The sequence below is a fragment of the Oryctolagus cuniculus genome, chromosome 4, assembly GCF_051225735.1.
Source record: "Oryctolagus cuniculus isolate XC-2025 breed Fujian yellow rabbit chromosome 4, ASM5122573v1, whole genome shotgun sequence".
NCBI lineage: Eukaryota > Metazoa > Chordata > Mammalia > Lagomorpha > Leporidae > Oryctolagus > Oryctolagus cuniculus.
In genome coordinates this window covers 5,123,435-5,144,607 of record NC_142870.1, presented here as the reverse complement: position 1 = coordinate 5,144,607, position 21,173 = coordinate 5,123,435, and the positions used below count along the sequence as shown (strand labels likewise).

General features: G+C 55.5%; 1 protein-coding gene across 1 annotated transcript in view; it reads left to right on the top strand.

Moving 5' to 3' along the window:
- Positions 1-11,939, top strand: part of PCP4 (Purkinje cell protein 4) — a 59,150-nt gene extending 47,211 nt beyond the window's left edge. Inside the window, exon 3 of the mRNA XM_051838027.3 lies at positions 11,537-11,939. Within this exon, the coding sequence (XP_051693987.1) occupies positions 11,537-11,664 (128 nt within the window). The 3' untranslated portion in view covers positions 11,665-11,939. The remainder of the gene's footprint in view (positions 1-11,536) is intronic.
- The last annotated feature ends 9,234 nt before the right edge of the window (positions 11,940-21,173 follow it).

Genomic DNA, 21,173 nt, shown 5'->3' with positions numbered 1-21,173 from the left:
GGAAGAGCAGGGAACGAGGGGGCAGGAAATAACCCCCGCTTACGCCAAAGGTGCGGCAGGAAGAGATCCGCGAGCTGGAGGGAGGGAGGCAGAGCGTGAAACCCAGGAAGGGGCGCCCCTGGCAGAAGGCAGCTGGGAACGAAGGGGACTCAGGTCTCTGCCAGCTTGCTTTTCTGGGCATACCCGACAGCAAGGCACTGGGCGCACTTTTCCTGGTACTCACGGGCTCTGCCCTACACCAGGGGTTTTGTTCCCACAGAGAGCGGTTCAGGAGGCCAAGTGCAGACTCCGCCAGGGCACGCTTCTGCTCTCGCCGTTCCCTAAGCACTCACCGGGGCTGTCCCCAGAGTTGTGCCGCTCCTTGGTTCTCCAGCCCTCCCCGTGAGCTGCACGTGGCTTTGGGCTCTCCAAGGCTGAAGGAGGGCAAACTGTGGTTTTCCTGTGCTTTGCCAGCTGCTGGGTGATGGCAAGGGAGCTCCCTGTTTTCCATGTGTTCAGGGACAGAGGACGCACTTGGCCTTGTCCTCACCCCCAAACCGTTCCTTCTTGCTTTCTCTAGTAATCAGGGAGCGTTGTCTAGGCAAGTAAGATGCAGGGCTTCCAATCCAACCCCCAAAAGTACAGGGTCGCCCTTCCTCCTCTTCTCAACAGCCTCCTCTTCTGCAGCCTGCCGTAGCTGGGCCGGCTGCAGGGGGTGGTGGAGAGGACGGGCGACCTGCTGGGGTGAGGGTGGTAGGAGGTGCTGCAGCGTGGGGGTGGGGCTTGGCAGAATGCCTGGAGGGTGCACAGCCAGGGGCGGTGCTTATGGAAGACCCTCAGCTCTGGGATGGCTAATTCTCGCAGAAACCCCAGCTGCGTGTGGCACCCCGCACCCAGCAGTGGGCAGGGGGTGTCCCCACTGCTGTCCCAATCCCTGAGCCTCTGCCTCGGCACTTGCCAGACGTGGGGTCTTCCTGTGTGTGGCCACCTCGGTGCTCACTCTGGCTTCTGAGGTCTGAGCACCTGCTGGGCTGGACCTAACCTGGGCAGTAGGATTCTTTCTGCTCCAGGGACGTCTGTGGACGAGTTCCCGCCAGCCCCTCCACCTCGGCGGCAGCAGCAGGACCACCACCTGCACTGTCCTTGCCTCTCACCTCCCCAGCGCATGGCACACACTCTCCACTCTGAGGCCGCAGGGTGAACTGCCTTGCAAACGCGGGGGCAGATCTGAGACTCAGGATGGCAGATCTGACCGCGGGCGGGAGTCAGGACTTGAAGTCAAGTTGTCTCTCGTCACACCTGGCTGTTTGTCTTTATGGATTTATGTCGGGACAGTAGGGGTCCTGAGTAGCCTTGCGCCCATCCCTCACCCAGCTCCATATAATGGAGGCCTAGCCTCCATTCTCTCCATTGTGACTGGATTTGGAAAGAGGGTCTTTATTTTGATTCTTATAAGATTTATTTACTTGGCTGGCACCGCGGCTCACTAGGCTAATCTTCCGCCTTGCGGCGCCAGCACACCGGGTTCTAGTCCTGGTCGGGGCGCCGGATTCTGTCCCAGTTGCCCCTCTTCCAGGCCAGCTCTCTGCTGTGGCCAGGGAGTGCAGTGGAGGATGGCCCAGGTGCTTGGGCCCTGCACCCCATGGGAGACCAGGATAAGTACCTGGCTCCTGCCATCAGATCAGTGCGGCGCGTGGCCCATTGGAGGGTGAATCAACGGCAAAGGAAGACCTTTCTCTCTGTCTCTCTCTCTCACTGTCCACTCTGCCTGTCAAAAAAAAAAAAAAGATTTATTTACTTAATTGAAAGGCAGAGTGACAGAGAGAGAGAGAGAGAGAGAGAGCGCTTCCTTCTTCTGGTTCACTCCCCAAATGACCACAACAGCTGAGTCTGAGCCAGGCCCAAGCCAGGAGCCAGGAACTCCACTCTGGTCTCCCGCAAGGGGCCCTGGCTTTCCCAGGCTCCTCAGCAGGGGGCCAGATGGGAAGCAGAACAGCGAGGACTCGAACAGGTGCTCTCCCATGGAATGCCGACATCGCAGGAGACGGCTTAGCCCGCTGTGCCACAGCAGAGAGTATTTAAAGGGATCGTGAAGGTACAGTGAAGTCACTCGGGTGGCCTCTGGTCTCTGAATAAGAAGAGGAGATGAGGATACAGACACACACAGACGGCCTGCGAGGCTGCGGGGAGAGAGGCTCAGAGGGAGCAGCCCTGCCCGCGCCTTGATCTGGGACCGCAGCCCCAGGATTGTGCGAAAGTCAAAGCCAATGTTGTCGCAGTAATTGGGGATTTGTGGCTATAGCCTTATTACCCGAATGCATCTAGGAGCACATTTCGCCTTTCCAGTAGGAAATTATTGTTTCAAAGATATCTCTCTCTCTCTCTCTCTCTCTCTCTCTCTCTCTTGCTTTCCTGGGCTTAGTGAATTCGGGGGAAGGGTTGACCTCACCCATGCTCCTTCTTTTCAGTCGATTCCCGTAGATTTGCACTCATCTGATCATGGAAACACGCAGCCGGGCGGTCACTTTGAGTACGCCAGGAGGCAGCTGGGTGGAAGGCAGAGAAACGGAGTAATTGGAAATGGACGGCTTGGGGGAGTGAGGAGAAAGAGCAGCCCCCCTCTCACTGCCCAGTGGAGGCTTTGCACTGACCAGAGCCCGGGGAGAGCAGCAGCCGGGAGCTGCGGGTCTCAGCACAGCATATCTGAGGACAACAGAGAATCGCCGTCCCTTGGCAGAGGCTGTAAGAAAACCAAGGACGGCGCTAACTTGGTCACGGGAAAGCTAGAAGTGGGAATTGTGTTTCATTTGATTTGGGGACTATAACAGAGGCAGAAAACCCCCTTGCCCGGTGCTGCTCCTGCCCGACCTTGCTCATTAACCTCCGCCTCTTAGCAGAGACCTGGAAAATTGCAATTCTCAGCACCAGCAGCTCCTGCTTGATACGGAGCTGTGGGCGGGGGCCAGCGGGCTCCCACTTCTGGCTCCACGGGGCAGTGGCCGTAACCCAGGGACGGGTGGCAGAAGGGCACCGTGGCCCCTGTGTGTCTTTTTCTAAAGAATGCATTCTCTTTGTTTCTCTGCTGGTGTTTGGCGAATGGTGATGGCTCTGCCAGCCCTGTGGTCTACACTTATTTCCATTATTATTCTTATTATTTTGGATGGAATTGACCTTTCCCTCAACACTAGATGCTTTATTCTCTGGGTGTATCCTGATCCAATTTGAGGCTTAAGGGATAAAAATTCCAACCGTTCTTGTTTCTCCTCACCGGCCTCTCTGGCTTTCCCTGTCTCAAGGGCAAGAGTTTGGGTCCTCAGGAAGGAACCCTCACGGACTGCCTCGGCCTTGATGTGAAAGAGGGTTGGACTCCAGCTCCGAGAGCCCCAGGAACCCTGGCGTTCTGTGCCGCTCGGTTGAACTCTGTGCAGGGCAGCACAATGGATGGCTGCTCATTCGTCCCGCGTTCATATTATAACTGTGAAAGGAGGTAGGATGTTCTGAGAACCTGGCCATTAAAATGGCCCATTTGCAAAGCCTGCTTCAGTTAAATGCCTGTTATTTCTTTATGGCGTTGTTGAACGTTAGGTCCTTTCACAGCGTGCCCTGTGCCGGGCCTCCCAATGAAAGCACACTCCTACTCGGGACAATTATATCCCCGTCTACTGCTTGGGCACAAATTTCTGGTCTGCAGGATTAGGCCTCAGGAGGTAATTTGTTTCTATCAAATAAATCTTAAACCAGGGAGAGCGATAAGGATGTAAATGAAAGCCTTTAGTTTGTGTGTGTGCGCGTGTGCATGTGTGTGTGTGTGGTGCAGACGAGGGGAGGTGGTGTTAAACCTATCTCCCAGTCAGCGCAGGTTGGAGAACTTACAGTAGAAAACATACTCAGAATTCTCCTTTCTGAGCTTACGCGTGAGAAGACAGGATGTTGAATTACGTGCATTTCAGCCCTTTTGGCCTGTCTCAGGCTGTGGCAGGCTCCACGGACAGCTCTGTCCTGCTCTGGCTGACTCCTGATGTTTGTTAATCTCTAACGCAGCTACGTTAATGTTTACTCAGAGTGTGAACAAAGGGATGAGCTCAATCTCCCAGAAAGTGCTGGTTCCCCTCCCCGGCGCTGCCCCGCTGTCCCGGCCCTGCCAGGGAGATGGGGCTGTGCTGGCCGAGGGGTTGATCTCCCAGCTCCGGGGGCCGTCCCTGGCCGCCTGCACTCACGCACGCAACGGATCCCCACCCGGCTTTGTTTTTGCAACCTCTGAAATTCTATTGCACGTTTCTAGACTTTACTGTGCTGTGTCCTGCAGTTGACAGGAGAGCAGGGCCTTGGATCAGTTCTCTGTCCTTGCCCGGTCCCCACCAGCCCGTTCCACACACTCAGGACCAGGTCTTGCATGAGTGAATCTGGTCCGAGTTCTCCTCAGAGGCCTGGGAAACAAGAGGATTTTTCAGAATGTTCAAGGGACGGTGTGATGAACAGACCACGCGGGGATCCAAAGCTTAGCGTTTAATTCCCTTTTATTTCACGCACCTTTTGAAGCACCCTCCTATTGCGTGTTTAGAAGGGGACCATGTAATAGATTTTCTTGCCCCGGGGGTTGCATTAACTAGTCCCTGTAGAAGTCTGCCATCTTGGCCTACATCTCAGGAGCGGAAAGTAGCGCAACTCTGTAAAATAGGAACTCCTGGAGGAGCCCTGGGTTCTGAGTGAGCCGTGGCCAGCGTCCGTGGGGCGACCCCACGTGAGGCCCGAGGTCGGCTCTGAGCCCTCATAACACAGGGCCGATGAGTATTTCCTGCAGTTCTAGAAGCCGAACAAAGAACACAAAGCGACGGAACCACTGACGGTGCGGGGAGCAGCAGGTGCGGGCTGACCTCGGTCCCTCTGAGTGCGTGGCTTGGAGCCCTAGCGCCCAGAACCGCAGGATGCGCGGGCAGCAGGGGACAGGGTCTGGATTCCCACCCTGAGCCATCTCCATCCCTGAGCTGGGAGAAAGTAGATTGCGGTCATTTGCGCTGCCCGTACTTGCGCTTCCTCGCTCTGGCCGCCTGGGGGCGCTGAGCCGGGGGCTCAGGAGCTGTCTCCTGGTGGACCAGCCGCTCAGAGCAGATGGGACCGGGTGGGACGTCGGGGTGTTGCGTACCCAGGGCATCTTCTTGACAGTGTCAGGGACTTGGGGTTGTCTTCAGCTGGCAGTAGTTCCTTGCTTTAATATTCATAATTCTCTATTTCCCATTTGCCCATCCAATGATCTGTGAAAGAAAATTCACTTATGTTTAAGGCTGGGGGTGGGGGGTGGAATCTATTTTACGCTCAATAAAGTGGCGCTTGTTTCCATTCCGTCTTTAAGAAGGGCCACCTGATGACACACAAAACACAGAGCAGAGAGCAGCAGCAGAGCCCACTTCCTGCCCCCGTTTCTGCAAGGAGAAGGCGGCATTGCAGGGAAATGGCGTCGGGAACAGGTCGGCAGCTCTGGGGCGTGACCCGAGGTCTGAGAAAGTTCCTGCCCCACCAAGGGCTTGGGGCCATTTGGCAGCCTTTGTGTTCCTTGTTTCTGGGGGGTGGGGAGGGGGGGGGAGAGGGAGAAGGAGAGTGAGCGAGAGAATGTGCACTGTGACAGGTAGGTGGAGAGATGAATGCGTAGACAGACAGGTGGATAAACAGACAGCTAATGGACAGCTAGCTTTTAAGGCAAGGTCTTCCAGGTGATGGACTTGGCAGAGCTGTGGGAAGGCTGAGGGCTTGTGGGGAAGCCCGCCGCCACCCCCGCCAGGCACACAGGACTCGAGTCTGGGGGCCACCCTCTCTGAGCTGTTGTGGCCAAGAAGTCAGCTCCCCCGCTCCTCTGGTGGTGCTGGCCATCACTATCTCTCACCCCCAGATGGCTAATCGATGTGCCTGTCCCCCGGGCCACTCTGGGGGTCAGCTGTGGACTTTCTCTCAGTGTTTAAACTCAGCGGGGAGAGACAGAGTTCCAGAGCCCTGCACTGAGGCCAATGACAGCCCTGGACAGCGTCACGGGGCGTTTGGCTGAAACACTGCTGGCTCGCGCCGACAGGCAGCCGCCCTTGGAGACCGGCGCTGTTGGGGATTTGAAGGCCCTGGAGCCCACCCTGTCCAGAAACCAGCCTCCAGGGAGCAGCTTTGGGAAGCAGCAGGTAGAAATACACAAGAAATGGTCCTTCTGCGCTCTGGAAATGACAGCGATACGCGTCTCCCTCTATCCCGGGCACAGCAGCCGGGCAGGGCCCTCCCAGCCACATGGTCACATGCCCTGTGGGGGGAGGGCTGTGCTGGCCGGCTGGGAGGTCTCTCTCGCTCGCTCTCTCTCTTTAAGATTTATTTTATTTTGAAAGACAGAGTTAGAGAAAAAGAGAGAGAGAGGTCTTCCATCCACTGGTTCACTCCCAAAATGGCCTCAACGGCTGGGGCTGGGCCAGGCTGAAGCAGGAGCCAGGAGCTTCTTCCAGGTCTCCCACATGGGTGCAGGGCCCCAAGGACTTGGGCCATCCTCTGCTGCTTTCCCAGGTGCATAGTAGGGAGCCGGATGGGAAGTGGAGCACCCGTGTGGGGTGCAGGCATAGCAGGAGGCAGCTTCGCCCACTACGCCCAGGGCCTGCCCCGGAAGAATATTCTCTGTGCGTGCTGCTGAGCGGGGCTGTCCCTGTAGGAAGGCCAGCAGCCCGGCTGCCCACAGTGGCGAGCAGCTGGCTGTGACGGAAGCACCCTGCCTTCCGAAAGGGGGCTCAAGGGGTTGGTGAATCTCAGCACAGAGCTGACATGGGGGCCCTGAGGGCCCATGATGGCCCAAGTCCCCGCCCCTCCTTCACCCATGGGCCAGGCCCTGCCCCACACCAGCTCAACACCTTTGGGCTGTGGTTCAGCTTAGACTGAGGCGCTGGTCCGTGTACAGCACTAGCAGGTGGGAAGAGCGGGCTTTGCACAAAGATGGCCCCTTTCCAGTTTCTAGACAGGAAACCAAGAGCCTGAGAAGCCAAGAACCTTCTGGAGTTTTGGGGTGATTTGGATGATCCTCACACCTGGCTCTCTCCTGGACCCCACACCCCACACTTCTGCTGGAGGGGAGGGTCCTGGGGGCTGGGGGGCAGGGGTTCTTGGCTGCTGGGACCCAAGCCCTGCGTTTCCTTTATTCCATGGCCAGATGTCGGTGGCAGTCACTGTTCTGGCTCTCGGGGGAGCTTAAACAGCCACCCCTGGCTCCCCGGCGTGGACGTGCACCGTGGGGACTGCTCAGCGGCCTCGGCTTCCACCCGGGCCTTCCTCATCTTCGCTGGGCCTCTGTGGGCCCCCACCACAGCCTCGGCTTCTACCTGGGCCTTCCTCATCTTCGCTGGGCCTCTGTGGGCCCCCACCACGGCCTCGGCTTCCACCTGGGCCTTCCTCATCTTCACTGGGCCTCTGTGGGCCCCCACCACGGCCTCGGCTTCTACCTGGGCCTTCCTTATCTTCGCTGGGCCTCTGTGGGCCCCCACCGCGGCCTCGGCTTCCACCTGGGCCTTCCTCGTCTTTGCTGGGCCTCTGTGGGCCCCCACTGCATTCAGGGTCACAGGCCCTGGCGTCAGCAGTTTGAGGGCGCACCTGTGTCTCCCTGATGCCCCAGGCTAGGCCTCTGCCTCCCAGGCCTGGACCACTCCCTGGGGTCCTCTCCTCTTGCACAGCGATGCTCTCTGATGTCACCCCTGTGTGGCCACATCGCTGCAGCCTTCATGGTGTGGTCTGCGGCCCCTCGGGCCCCACAGTGCCTCTGCCGCAGTGCCTCCCACCCACAGCCCCTTGGCGGCCTGTCACAGCTCCTCCTGACTGCCGGGGAGGGGGCGAGGCCGAGGGCTCCCCGTGTTAACGGGACATGGGCATTACCGCTTGGTTCATCTCTCCTTGTTGGTTAATGGGCTCGCTTGCAGTCAGTGGTTATTGAGTGAACACCTGCTCTGTGCTGGGCCCGTGGAAGCTGCTGGAACCAGGTAAATGGAGCCCACAGTCTGATGTGGGAGGCCGAGGGCAGGAATGGGAGAGGCAGAGTGGCCGGGAGTGATTGCGGAGTGTCACAGGGAGCCTCGGTGGGGCTGTGTTCAGGGAACACCTGCTCCTGGGGCCGTGCGTGTCCCATCAAATGCCTGAAGAAGACCCTTCTCGGACTCCCCTATCTCTGGCCTGGAGGGACGACGGGGAAAGAGAGGCTGTCCCACGGCCACCAGGGACCCTGTCACTTGGGTCATACCGGGGGAACCTCGGCTGGCTCGGAGGCCCTGGAGAGCAGCTCCAGTAGTGGGCACCTGCGTGCTTTGGGTGTGGTTTGTCCCCTGGGGGTCCGCATGCTGGAACTTGGTCCCAGAGCCATGACTGAGGAGTGGCGGAAGAGGGGGTGAGCAGCTCACAGGGTCGCCCCCTCCCTGTTATGAAAGAGCAAGCCCGGCCCCTCCCCAGTCTCTCGCTTCCTCCCTCGCCTCCTGACCCCTCTGCACTCATTCCTGCGGCCACACCATCCGCCATGCTGGGGCGCAGCCCAGAAGGCCCTGGCCAGAGGCTGAGCAGGTGAGGCCGGGGGATCCTGGGGTCTCTGCCCCCCAGAGAGCGTTGAGCAAATCAACTCTTGTGTGCAGTTAGGACCGCCTGCAACCAGTGGGGGCCCCTGCAGCTGCCTCTACTCCTGCTGAGTCTGGCATCTTCAGAGCCGTCCTTCCTGGCTCTCAGGCTGCACTGAGCCATCTGCAGGCCTTGCACTGTCGGCACCGCACCCTGGCACCTGCATGAATTAATCAGTTGTCTCCTTCCCCTACTTGGTGTGCCCCTGCCAGCTCAGGGTTGGGGTGTGGTAGAGGGGAGGAGCTTGCAATTCTTTGAAGTAAACAGAAAGCAAGGATGCCTTGAATATTCGTGGTTACTTCTTTAAACACCATATTGGTGTTCAAACGAAGGAGGCATCAATCATGTTGGGCTTTAGATATTAGTTGAAGATGTAATTGTAAAATCGATTTTTATGACCTGTCCTTACTGTCTCATTATATATTCCCTAAATATACATAATTTTCTGCCTCTGCATTCATCACTTGTCAAAAAATAAGATTACCGCTTTCATCCCGTTATTACAAAAGGAGAAAGATGATCAGGCCCTTCGAAGCCCCCGGGGCTGCAGCGGCATTTAAATCTGAGAGAGCAATCGCCCTCCGTCTCCCTGGGGTTGGAGTGGGTTTCCCTGCTGTGTGGGGAGGAGGCGGTCACAGGGCTGCTCCCCAGCTATGAGAAAGGACACGTCCCAGTGCTGCGGACGCTGTGTCCCCACAGCTGTCCTGCCTGGGAAAGGGGCTGGAGCCATGTGCATCTCGGGTTTGCTGCACACGTGCCTTCGGGACCTGTGCCAGGCTCCTGTGATGACATGAGTGGAGCACTTGAGTGCAGGAAACTGATCAAGCCCCTGGGAGTCCCTGTGGGAAGGGCTTCTGCTGGGTCGACCAGAAGGCCAGTGGCTGCCAGAGGTCCCAGGCCACAAGTCCCCTGTCCCCGGCTATTCCCTGGGTGTTGATGCACCCCAAATCTCCTCTCCCTGAGACAAAAGAAATTCATCTTCGATTGAGGTCCTGGCCCAGCAGTCCAACAAGGCCGGGGCCAGCGGCCCCTCCTCCCAGGCAGAGGCGTGGCTGGAGGGCTCCAGGCAGAATCCACTTCTTCTCTCTGAAAACCTGGCGTGGGGAGGCTACGGAGGAAATGTCACAGGATCAGACGAATCTGCCGTAGACCCTGATTCTCATCTGTCCGTGTATTTATTATCGATTATCAATCTCTCATCCGTCGTTGGCCTATCCTAGGGGAGCTAGATGGAGAGAGAGAGAGAGAGAGGAGGGACAGAGAAAGAGAGAGAGAGAGAAATGGATATTAACAGAGCAAGTCCCTGAGGACAAGACCCCCCTCCACCCCCTCCCCCGGCTGTTGCCTGAGCCTTGTCATGCGAAGTCCTTGAGGAAGAAAGTGGATAGAACCTGTTTAGACTGAGTGACAACAGGCGTAGAGCCCCCTCCTTGCCCCCGGGCCTCATAGTGCCAAGACTCAGCGCCATCCTGCAGGACTGGATGTGCCCCTCAGGATGTGCCCTGGGCTGCAGGTGCCGGTACCGGGTGGCATGAGATGCTTGGCTGGGGTCCCGGGAGCGGTGGGTCTGCTCCTCCTCGTCCTCGCCTAGGGACCTCCAGGGATGTGTTTGCCGGTGCACCTGCTGGCAGGGTACACTGAGAGCCTTGCTAATAAGCATGGCTGTCTCCAGGGGATGCTGCCCTCCCTTCCCACTGCAGCTGGGCGGGGGCAGCCCCGATCCAGGTGGGGCCCTGGTGCCTGTGCCACAGACAGGAGGACCAAGGACAAGGTGCACTTGGTGATTCTGACGTTCAGTAAGGGACATGGCACAGGCGGCCGATTAGCCTGCGTTTTCACTGCACAGGGCTGGTGCCTTCGCCCAGGACTGTCACAGGGTCAGTGGGTCTGCTTCTGCCTCCGCAGACGAATTGTGAGGTTTGTGAGTATTCACTCGTGAAGGTCACATGACATCATTTGGTTGTGGTGATGACAAAACCCAAAGCCCTGAATGCAACCCACAACTCTCCCCGGCAACAGAGAACTCAGGGTGTGACGTCGGGAACTCTGAGCCCTTGTGAATGGCAGCCTCCACTGGGCCAGTGTCTGCAGCCAAGTTTGTGCTGTGTCTTCAGGAGAAAGTAACAGCACGGCTGATATTTTCAACATATAAATCACAGTCACAGGAACAGCAAATCTTGTAGAGAAAATACAAGGGTACCTCAAGAAGTTGGTGGAGAAATGCAATTAAACGATGTTTATTTTTGTGCAAAAAAATTGAAACCCACACGTAGTTTTTTCATACTATGCATATCTATGAATTTTTAAGAGAGATTTATTTATTTATGTATTTCACCATCAGAGTTACAGAGAGGGAGAGACAGAGGAAGAGAGATCTTCTAGCCACAGGTTCACTCTCCAGATGGCCACAATGGCCAGCGCTGGGCCAGGCTGAAACCAGGAGCCAGGAGCTTCTTCCAGGTCTCCCTTGTGGGTGCAGGGGCCCAAATCCTTGGGGTCATTTTCTGCTGCTTTCCCAGGTGCATTAACAGGGAGCTGGATCAGAAGTGGAGCAGCCAGGACAGAAACCGGTGCCCAGAGGGGATGCCAGTTGCAGGTGGCAGCTTTACCTGCTGCGCCACAACACCAGCTTCCTCTACGAACTTTTTGAAGACCTCTTTCATGCATAGATGTCTAATTTTTTTTTTTTTGCACCAAACTAAACTTACCCTCTAATTGCATTTTCTGTGAAGCCGCTTGTGTGTCAAGTGTTGAGACTGTGGCCCTGAGTGTCATTCCCCTTCTCAAGCACACACTCAACGCATGCAGAATGCGTCTCCAGATTGTACACCCCAAGCCGGGTTCCCTCTTGACCGTGTGCCCCGCGGTGCCTTTGCGAAGCTGGTGCTGCTGTCCGCCTTCCTCATCTCAGCTCAGTGACGGCCTCATGTTTGTGCTTCTCTCGCTGCAGATGGCCAGAAGAAAGTCCAAGAAGAATTCGACATTGACATGGATGCACCGGAGACAGAGCGTGCCGCGGTGGCCATTCAGTCTCAGTTCAGAAAATTCCAGAAGAAAAAGGCTGGGTCTCAGTCCTAGTGGGAGGGCCCCTTCCTCATGCACCCGAAGACCTCGACTCCAACCACCCCCTGTCCAGAAATCCTAGGAACAACACTCCTGAACGAGTCACCCACATGCAGCATCCACACCACGCCGCAGACCCCAAATGCATGTGCAGAAACCCAAGACCCCCGCGCCCTGGTAGGGAGGAGCAGGCAACACGGCCGTGAGGAGAGTAATCTGTGGGTTTGTTTCCCTCATCATGCCTCCTGCAACTGTTTTCCTTGAGATTGTAATAAACGGAGTTAAGACGAGTGATTCCGTGTCTGCCTCCATCTCTCCCTGTGTCTACACCAGCGAGGAAGTTCCCCAGGGTTAGAGGCACCCACAAGCCAGATGTCTATTTTTTTTTTGGAGATGCAATGCGGGGCTTTCTGCTAGGAGCTTTTGTGGCATGAGGGAGAGATGCATTCACAGCTGTGGCTGTCTCATTTGGAGAGGCAGTGGCAATAGATTTTCTTCTCTTGAAGGGGATAGAGCCCTGCCTCGCAGGGTGCCAAGGATCCAGCAGTTTCACTGAGGAATTGTGACTCATCCCACAGAACAGAGGGGGAGGCCAGCGCACCTGGCGTGTCCCCAGATCTGCCCAGCAGGGGCTGCCCCGTACTGTGGAGGGCCTTTCTGTCACTCACCTGCAGCTCTCTGCACCTGCACAGCTCGAAGGGCTGGCACTTCCCCAGGCTCCCTCATCGCCTCTGTGAGGGTTACCATTCACAGCCTGCAATTTGGAGCTGCCCCCGACTCCATCCCATCGCATCTTCTCTGCAAATATCACAGGTGAGTCGCTTCCCATCCCAGAGAGAGGTTTTGTAGGCAGCAAGGAGAGGGCCAGCACACAGAGAGTACCACTCTGCAGAACAAGAGCCACTCGGCTGGGTGCGTGTCTGTCCTGGGGTGGCAGGTGGCAGCAGCTCCCAGCCCTGAGCTGCTTCTAGCTGCTGCTTGAGCCTTGTCGTAGTGACAGCCTGGTGGGCGGGTCACAGCTGGTCGGTAGCATCCCAAGACGCTCTTCAATAGCACCACACACACTGCGGGGCAACCACTGCGTAAGGTGCAGTGTGCAGATGGCAGGGAGCACAGGAGGGAATGGTGCGTGCACACACACATGTGCCTGGTTGGGCAGGTGTGAGAGGTGGCTGGGAGTGAGGTCTGTGCGGGGCAGGGCAGGGCAGGGCAGGGCAGGGTGAAACAGGGTTGCTTCGACACTGGCAACCAGGAGGGGTCCCTCAGGTAGAGTCCCCACTTGGAGAGAGGACACTCTGGGGAAAGCTTCCCGAGACAGTGGGGGTGCAAATGCCACAGAAGTCAGGTGGATCACGACGTCATCCTTGGGCTTCCCTGAAGTTGGCAATGCCAGGCAAGCGGGAACCATGGACCCATCCCAGGGCTTCCGGGATTGAGCTGAATCCTCCACACCCCACCCTCCACCTGCATCCTCGGAATATTGGACGCGTAGCAAGGAGTTGAGCTGGTTCGCAATGAAGTGCTCTATCCTTAGGGCACTCACCAAGCACAGCAGAAAACCCCAGGAGTGGCACCTCCCCAGCACCCAGCATTCCCAAGGGACCCGGCGCATGCCGTGACAATGACCCCCTGGGGGTGGGAAGTCTGGAGGGGCCCCTCAAAGGCCAAGATGCACCTTGCCTGCAGGGCAAGGTGGAGCTGATTTGTGCCACGGGGATGCATTTAATTTTTCACTCGCCAGCTGGCTTCGTGGAGGCCCACAACTGCAGCTAACAGCAAGGGGGAGATGCCAGCACGCCCATTGGCATGGCAGTTGGGCAGGGTGAGTCCACAGCCTCATGGAGCCAGAGCAAAGGGCAGCGGCTCCTGCTCCAGGCCTGGAGGACGTTTCCTCCCCACGGCTGGGCTGCAGTGGCCGTCCCCAAGGAGTGCGGCAGGAGTCAGCTATTTGAAGCATCACTAATCCAGCTGGCCTCACACTTCGCTGCTGATCCCCTGTTGTGCCTGTGTCCTGGGTGCTGTGGTTCCAACGCAGTGCAGTCCCCGTCAAGGTGCTGCAAGGCCAGCTGGGCAGAGGCTCAGATGCACAGACTGTAGTCGGAAGGGAGCGGACGTGGTGCTGTGGGGTTGCTTCCCCAGGCGATGCCGCCCTGTGCAGCAGAGGCTGCTGGGTAAGGGTCATGGCGGGGGGTGAAGTGTCGGCAGGGAGCTTGAAAAGGATGTGTTCAGCTTTGCAGTCCCACGGGCTGCACACCAGCCTGGCACTGTGGCTCTACCGCCTGATTCAGGCAGGACCACAGGCTCGGAGACTTGGCTTTGGGTCCGTATTTCACTTAGTTACCACAGCAAAGCTGTATACCTCCAGTGACTGCTTCCCTTAACATCACAGGGATGATAAGAATCTCATCACTCGGCAAGGTGGTTGGGGAAATCTTAGGCACTGGAAATGTAGTGTTGAGCAGGAATTTAGCCTGGGGGCTACCATGCCGCATCCCACATTGGAGTGCCTGGGTTCAACTCCTGGCTCCCGCTCCAGACTCCAGCTTCCCACCAAAGCAGACCCTGTGTAGCAGCCGCGATGGCTCATGTAGTTGGGTTCCTGTCAACTGTGTCACAGACCTGACTGCATCCTTGGCTCCTAGCTCTGTCCCTGGCCCGATCCAGCCTTTGTGGGTACATAGGAGGCATGAACCAATGAACGGAATTCTCTCTTTCTCTCTCTACCTCTCAAATAAACAAGAAATAAAAACTTTAAAAATAAGATGAAGTGCATGTGTGCCTGCTTCAATGTAGGTGTCTAATAGATGGAGGCTTTATTACTGACCAAACTCAACCCACACCGTGGGGTTCTGCTTCCCTCGGCCACAGCCACCTGGAGAAGTGGTGAGCCCCTGACCAAAGTGGGCTCCGTCAATCAGAGTCGTTCTCTTGCGACTCTGAACTAATAGCCACGTGAACTGAGCCAGTTAAGTAGAAGATGTTGCTTTGTTGTATCTGACAGGCTAGAGCTGAAAAGATCTTCAGGGAAAAACGTGTTTCCTCCTTTTTCTTTTCCGTTTTCTGCTATTTTGCATCTGTAAAAGCCCATATGGAGAGAGACGCAGGAGAGAATCCAGAGACGCAGGACGCACGGGCAGATGAAGGATGGAGGGGTAGCCTCCTTGAGTCTGTCATTTGATTGCAACGAACAGAAACCCACTCATCCTCACTAAAAAAAGGGAGAATTATTCAGGTCTCACAGACATCCACAAATAGAACAACCAAGACATCCAAGAAAAAATAGAGCGGTATAGGCAGGCGGAATTGCATTAGATTTATAAATAAACCAGGGCACAGTGGGGAAGGATTGATGTCTTTATATTAGTGTCTTTATTTTCTGACTTTCCGTGAAGTGTCACAGTTTTCTTCATCTAGGTCTTGCACATTTCTTTTTGTTTTATTTCTAGGTATTTTGTAGTCTTTGAAGCCTCCCTCAGCAGAACCTTTTCCCAAAGCATTCTCTAGTTGTTTTTTTTTTTTTTTTTTTTTACTTTTTTTTTTTTGACAGGCAGAGTGGACAGTGAGAGAGAGACAGAGAAAGGTCTTCCTTTGCCGTTGGTTCACCCTCCAATGGCCGCGGCGGCCAGCGTGCTGATCCGAAGCCAGGAGCCAGGTGCTTCTCCTGGTCTCCCATGGGGTGCAGGGCCCAAGCACTTGGGCCATCCTCCACTGCACTCCCGGGCCACAGCAGAGAGCTGGCCTGGAAAAGGAGCAACCAGGACAGAATCCGGCACCCTGACCGGGACTAGAACCTGGTGTGCCGGCGCCGCTAGGTGGAGGATTAGCCCTGTGAGCCACGGCGCCGGCCTCTAGTTGGTTTTACTGTCATCTAAGAAAATACTGAGTGCTCTGGTCACTCTGTCATATTTGTTTTACTGAACTTATAGTTTCTTACTATTTTTCAGTACATTCTTTTGGATGTCCAGGCAGACAGTCTTACCACCAGTGGATAACAGGAATTGTGTGTGTGTGTGTGCGCTTGTGCTTTACTGCTTTTATCCCATTTCCTTTTCCTGTCTTTATAATCCACCCTGGTATCCTGAGGGGGCGGGGGCCATCTCATGAAGTGGTTGTCTGCCTGCACAGGTCATCTATTTGGGGTGGATGAGTTTTAACTTCTTTTTATTTTTATTTTTATTTGACAGAGTTAGACAGTGAGAGAGAGAGACAGAGAGAAAGGTCTTCCTTCTGTTGGTTCACCCCCCAAATGGCCACTACTGCCAGAGTTATGCTGATCTGAAGCCAGGAGCCAGGCGCTTCTTCCTGGTCTCCCATGCGAGTGCAGGGCCCAAGCACTTGGGCCATCATCCACTGCACTCCCTGGCCACAGCAGAGAGCTGGCCTGGAAGAGGGGCAACCAGGACTAGAACCCGGCGCCCATATGGGATGCCATCACCGCAGGTGGAGGATTAACCAAGTGAGCCACGGCGCAGGCTCCGGTTTTAACTTCTTAAAGTTACATTTCCTCAAATCTTGCAGGCCTCTTATTGTTCCGTCAGATGCACAGATCTTACATAACTTGAAGATTCACCTCGATAAATTAGGATAATTGTAAAAGGAGTTTGGAGAGGAAGACAGACATTAGGGATAGAGCTCGTTTAGGAGTTGAGTGTAAGGTGAGGATTCATATTAATGTTGTAGTCAGGAGATTTCTCTGGATTTCGACTCAAATTGTGATGACCAACATGGGGTCCTTTGGACAGGTGGTGGCTGTTGTCCTACACAGACTCAGTAGCTCAATCATGGGCATTTATTTCTCTGGGTTCTGGAGGCCCAGGTCACTGCCGATGTGGCCCCAGTGAGCCCTCACGTGGCAGACACGTGCCACCCCCTCCCTCATCAGGGCACTAATCTAATCACAAGTCCCAGCCCTCGTGACCTCTCTAGCTCTGATCACCTACTTCCTAACACCATCACCCTGAAGGTTAGGCTTCACCTTGTGAATTTTGGAGACAAAAACCAAACTTCCAGTCCATAGCATCCCACTCACCCTTGATCCTCATTCTCTGTAATCTGATCAGACTGAAGGATACTTGTACTGATTTACCTCCTTGTTGGTCTACTGCATGATCTAGGTATATGCTCACTGCCTGTCATGAATCCCCTGCACTCACTCCTTTAACACTGGCCCCACCCCCTCACAGTGGTGACACAGGACTCCACTCACTGCTGCACTAACCTGTTGGGAGTCTTCTGTCCTTTTGTTCACAGGTGCTAAAATGGACAGGAATTGAGGGTGAGCAGAACGCTGCTGTGCCCTGTGTGAACTCCCTGAGTCTGGGGAGCAAGGGTAGTGGTGGGTTTGTGCCAACACCCACACCCCGCTGCAGTGGGATGTGTGTCAGCCAGACGGCTGATCAGAGGAATGGCAACTTTCTTCTCTCTGCCCTGAAAATCCGATTTAAATATGAGGATTAAAAGCTGTTCATTTATTTTTACTGATTTGAAAGGCAGAGGGAGAAGGGAGAGAGAGAGAAAGAGTGAGTGAGTAAGTGTTCTCATTTGCTGGTTGACTCCCCAAATGTCTACAACAGTTGGGGCTGGGACTGGTCAAAGCCAGGAGCCCCGGACTCTATCCAGGTTTTCCACATGGGTGGCCGGGACCCAAGTACTTGAGCCATCACCTGCTGCCTCCAAGGGTGTTCATTAACAGGAAGCTGGATCTGAGACAGAGCCTGACCTTCAGCCCAGGTACTTCGATATGGGATGTTGGCGTCCCAAGCAGTATCTTAATTGTTACACCAAATGCATCCTTGGGAATATGAAGGTTTTTTGAAATCCCCAAATGCTAACCATTCTCATTGTGTCCATGGGCTTGTGCTGCGAGGCTCTCTGGTCCCTGAGGGTTTGGAGAGCTGCCATCACATAAGCCACTAAGCATGGAGCAGTGGTGCTCTGTGGGTGCTTCTCAGGCATCTACCAGGATGCCCACAACCAAAGAACCATTGCCCAGGCTACCTGAAGGGTGAAATGCAGGGTCCAAGTCAGATGATGTCAAGTGCAAGGCCACACCCTGAGCCTCTGACTTAGTGAGATGGATTCCTGTACGAAAATACCTAGACACTGGTGAAATCAGTGTTCCATGAGACTGGGAGGCGTTCCACTCTCCCTGCTGTGTTCTCATGCGAACTTTACTGGTGCCTGAGATACAACCCTGGCTGCTTGCATCCATCTGGTGTAGCCGTGGTCACCCACATCCAGGCCCTCTCACCAGCTGCTGTGGCTTGGAAGCCACACACGGAGCATGCCTGGCCAAGACAGGGAGCTTGTGGTGGACTCTCCAGTTACTGGCAAAGGCAAAGACCCACACATAGCTAACAATGGGGAGAGAACTAGCATCACTGTACACCTGGGTAGTTTTGATCGCTCTCCTTCCAATCTCAACGCACTGCACCCATGTTCCTCTTTCTAGCACATTCTACTGTGGCATCCAGAACAGATTTTGAAACAAAGATTTGTGCATTTCATCTTTTCCATGCATTCTGCTCCCAGATTTGAAGTTCTTCACAGGCAGCCAGCATTGCACTATAGTAGGTTAAGCTGCCACCTACAATGCCAACATCCCAACCAGAGTGCTGATTCGAGTCCTGACAATTCCATCCTCAACCCAGATCCCTGGGAAGACAGCAGGAGATGGCTCAAGTGCTTGGGCCCCTGCCTCCCACATGGGAGACCCTGGTGGAGACCGTTTACTTCAGCTGGCCCAGTGTCATCTTTGTGGCCCTCTGGGGAGTGAACCAGTGAATGGAAGATCTCTTTCTCTCTGTCTCTTCCCTCTTTGTCACTCTGCCTTTCAAATAAATAAGATAAATTTTAACAAAAGGTCAAGTTCTTTAATGGCTTCGTTGGGCTGTTGGGATGTAGCTCGTCTCGTCACACGGCTGCGAGGTCCCGCACTGTGCGTCCCCCTTGCTCTCTGCACGTTTCTGCGGTTCTTTGGATGTGCCATCCTCCCTCCAGCATCAGGGTGCTTGGGTCCACTCGGCCCCTCCACCTTTGTCTGGTTGGTCTCTGTCATCCTTTAGTTCTGAGGTGACATGTGACTTCCTGGAATATTTGAGGGAAAACTGACTGCTCCGAAACACAAGCCCCAAATCCACACGGGAGCTCATTTCCCACTCAAGGGAGGATCTCCGCTCATGTTCCTGGGTCGCTTCCACTCTCCAAGTGGAGAGGACCCCAGAGATCTGTGACGCCAGACCCACAGCGCCTCCTACTGGCAGGAACGGAGCCACGTTGCCTCGCCTGCTTGGAAGGGAGCTGGGAAACTCAGTCTACCTGTGTGACAGGGCTCGGAGGAAACAGATTTGAGGGAGCCCACGTGGTTTCTGCCACAGGTCCCTCCCCCCACACTCCACCACTCCCCCACCCCCAACACACACAGAAGGTCCTGTTGTCGGTGGCATTTGTGACGGTTCTGATTTCACGGGCATTGATGTGATTTGTTGGTTCATGTCTGTCTCCTCCCCTTGCTCCGTGACACCAGCGGTGTCCTTGTCCCTGGAGTTTAGCTGCTCTGTAAATATTTGCAGCAAAAATGAACGAATAAACCCGAGCCGGAGTTTGTGGCACAAGCCCCACAGAAATCGTCTCTCCCGTGTATTGGAGGGCTGAGGCCCACGGAGAAACTCCTGTGTGTGATTCAGCAAAGAACCAGGGAGGACCCCGCTCTGATCAGAACTCCCCGGCAGCCTGTGCCTTCCGTTCTGTGTCTCTTTCTACAGAGGGTCTTAGAAAGCCAGCGGTGTTGTGGATGTTCATGTCATCCAGTTTACGAGGAAGAGATGCAGAATGGGGACACCCAGGCACCATAATAGGGGCATCCCCCACCCCACAACTGCAGCGACCAAACAAATCCTCAGGTCTGGAAGTCTTGAGGTTTCCAGGCACGTGGCTATTGCCAACCCAGGGTCCTGCTCATCAATGGTTTTTTCACGATCATTCTTTCCATATAGCACAGAGACAATTCTGCCGGCCCACCCTCACTTTGGGGGGCCACCTGACCTGGATCTGTGTTCAGCTGGGTCAGGCTTTGGCCCCAGCTCAGGCTACCAGCACTTGGGTTGTCCTGGGCTCTCTCTCTCCCTTTATAGAAGGGGTGTAACAAAATCCCCAGGGCGGGATTTTGTCCCACCTGCCTGCATCAGGTGGTGACAAGCCGCCAAACGCCTCACATGCATGATTTTGCTTAATCTTAGAGCTTTATGGAGTAGGAACTTTATTCCTAGTTTACAGATGAGGGAAGGAAGGCTCAGAGAGGGCAAAGAACCCCTCAGGGTCCTGTGGCTGCTGGAGGTGGGGGCTTGAACCCCTTGGCTTGGTCTGACTTCACAGCCTCAAGTTGCTGATGCCTCTATTGTCTGGTATGAGGCACAGACACCATTGCATTCAGAACATCCTGTCCACAGCGGTGAAATTTGGGTTCTGGAGTCTCCCATGATGGCCCCAATGCCTCCTCTCCCAGTGAGTCAGGCCCTTTGTGCGGTCTTCCCAATTCCAATAGGAGGGTTGGTGGCAGAGGATGGACGTGTAGGCTGGAGAAGGGGCCCTGAGTCAAGGAATGCAGGTGGCTCTAGAAGCTCAGCAGGCCAGGAAACAGGGTCCTGGGAGCCCCCAACAGCAGCGCTGCCCTGGTGACACTGCGACTTGCCCTGATAAGGCTCGTCTCAGACTTCTGACCCTCAGAATTGTGTTGTTTGAGGCCGCTAGGCTGACGGAACCTGTTACGGTGAACACAGGGGCACCTGCGCCCCAGCTAAGGGCGAATCCCTTGAGAGCGGAGACTCCGGTGTCTCTCTCTATAAACGGTGCAGACATGTGGTGGTTAGGGGCGGGGGGAGGTATTTTTCGGCTTCAAAATGGCTCCATGTGAAGCGGTTGAAATGACCACAGGTCACTGGTCACCAGCTTGTCCCTGAGGATCCAGCTGCAGTCACATAAGCACAGCACCATCTCCGCAAGGCCCCTCACACAGGGAGGTGCTGATGGCTAATGCCAACCTGCAAAAACACAGCCTCTACAGCTGTCATGACCCGACGGTGTGGATGGGCCTGGGGGACTGGGCAGTGGCCAGCACTGGTCACCATCGTGGGTTTTCTCTGCATCAGGTATAGCTCTGGCTCTTTCATGCGCTTTGTTTGTAACCAAGCCAGCAGCCCCTGCAACGCCCAGGGCACGGAGCCAAGCCAGCAAACACAGCGGCCGTGTGAGTGGCATTGCTACTTCAGAGCTGGGAGCCTGGGGACGGTGCAGGCTCTGCACCATTCGTGTCCCTGCCTGAACACCTCTGATGCTCTCTGCCTCCCACTGTGGCCATGGCCCCAGGAAAGGAGGGCGGGCAGTCATCCATGCCCATCCACCCGGGGTGAAGGGGTGGTGGGGCGAGAGAGCAGGAAGGGTAATGTGTCGCTTTGATAACTTCCTAGCATCCAAGTGGTGGGAGGGAGCTGTACATCGCTCTTTGTGGAGTCACTGGTCCTGGCCTT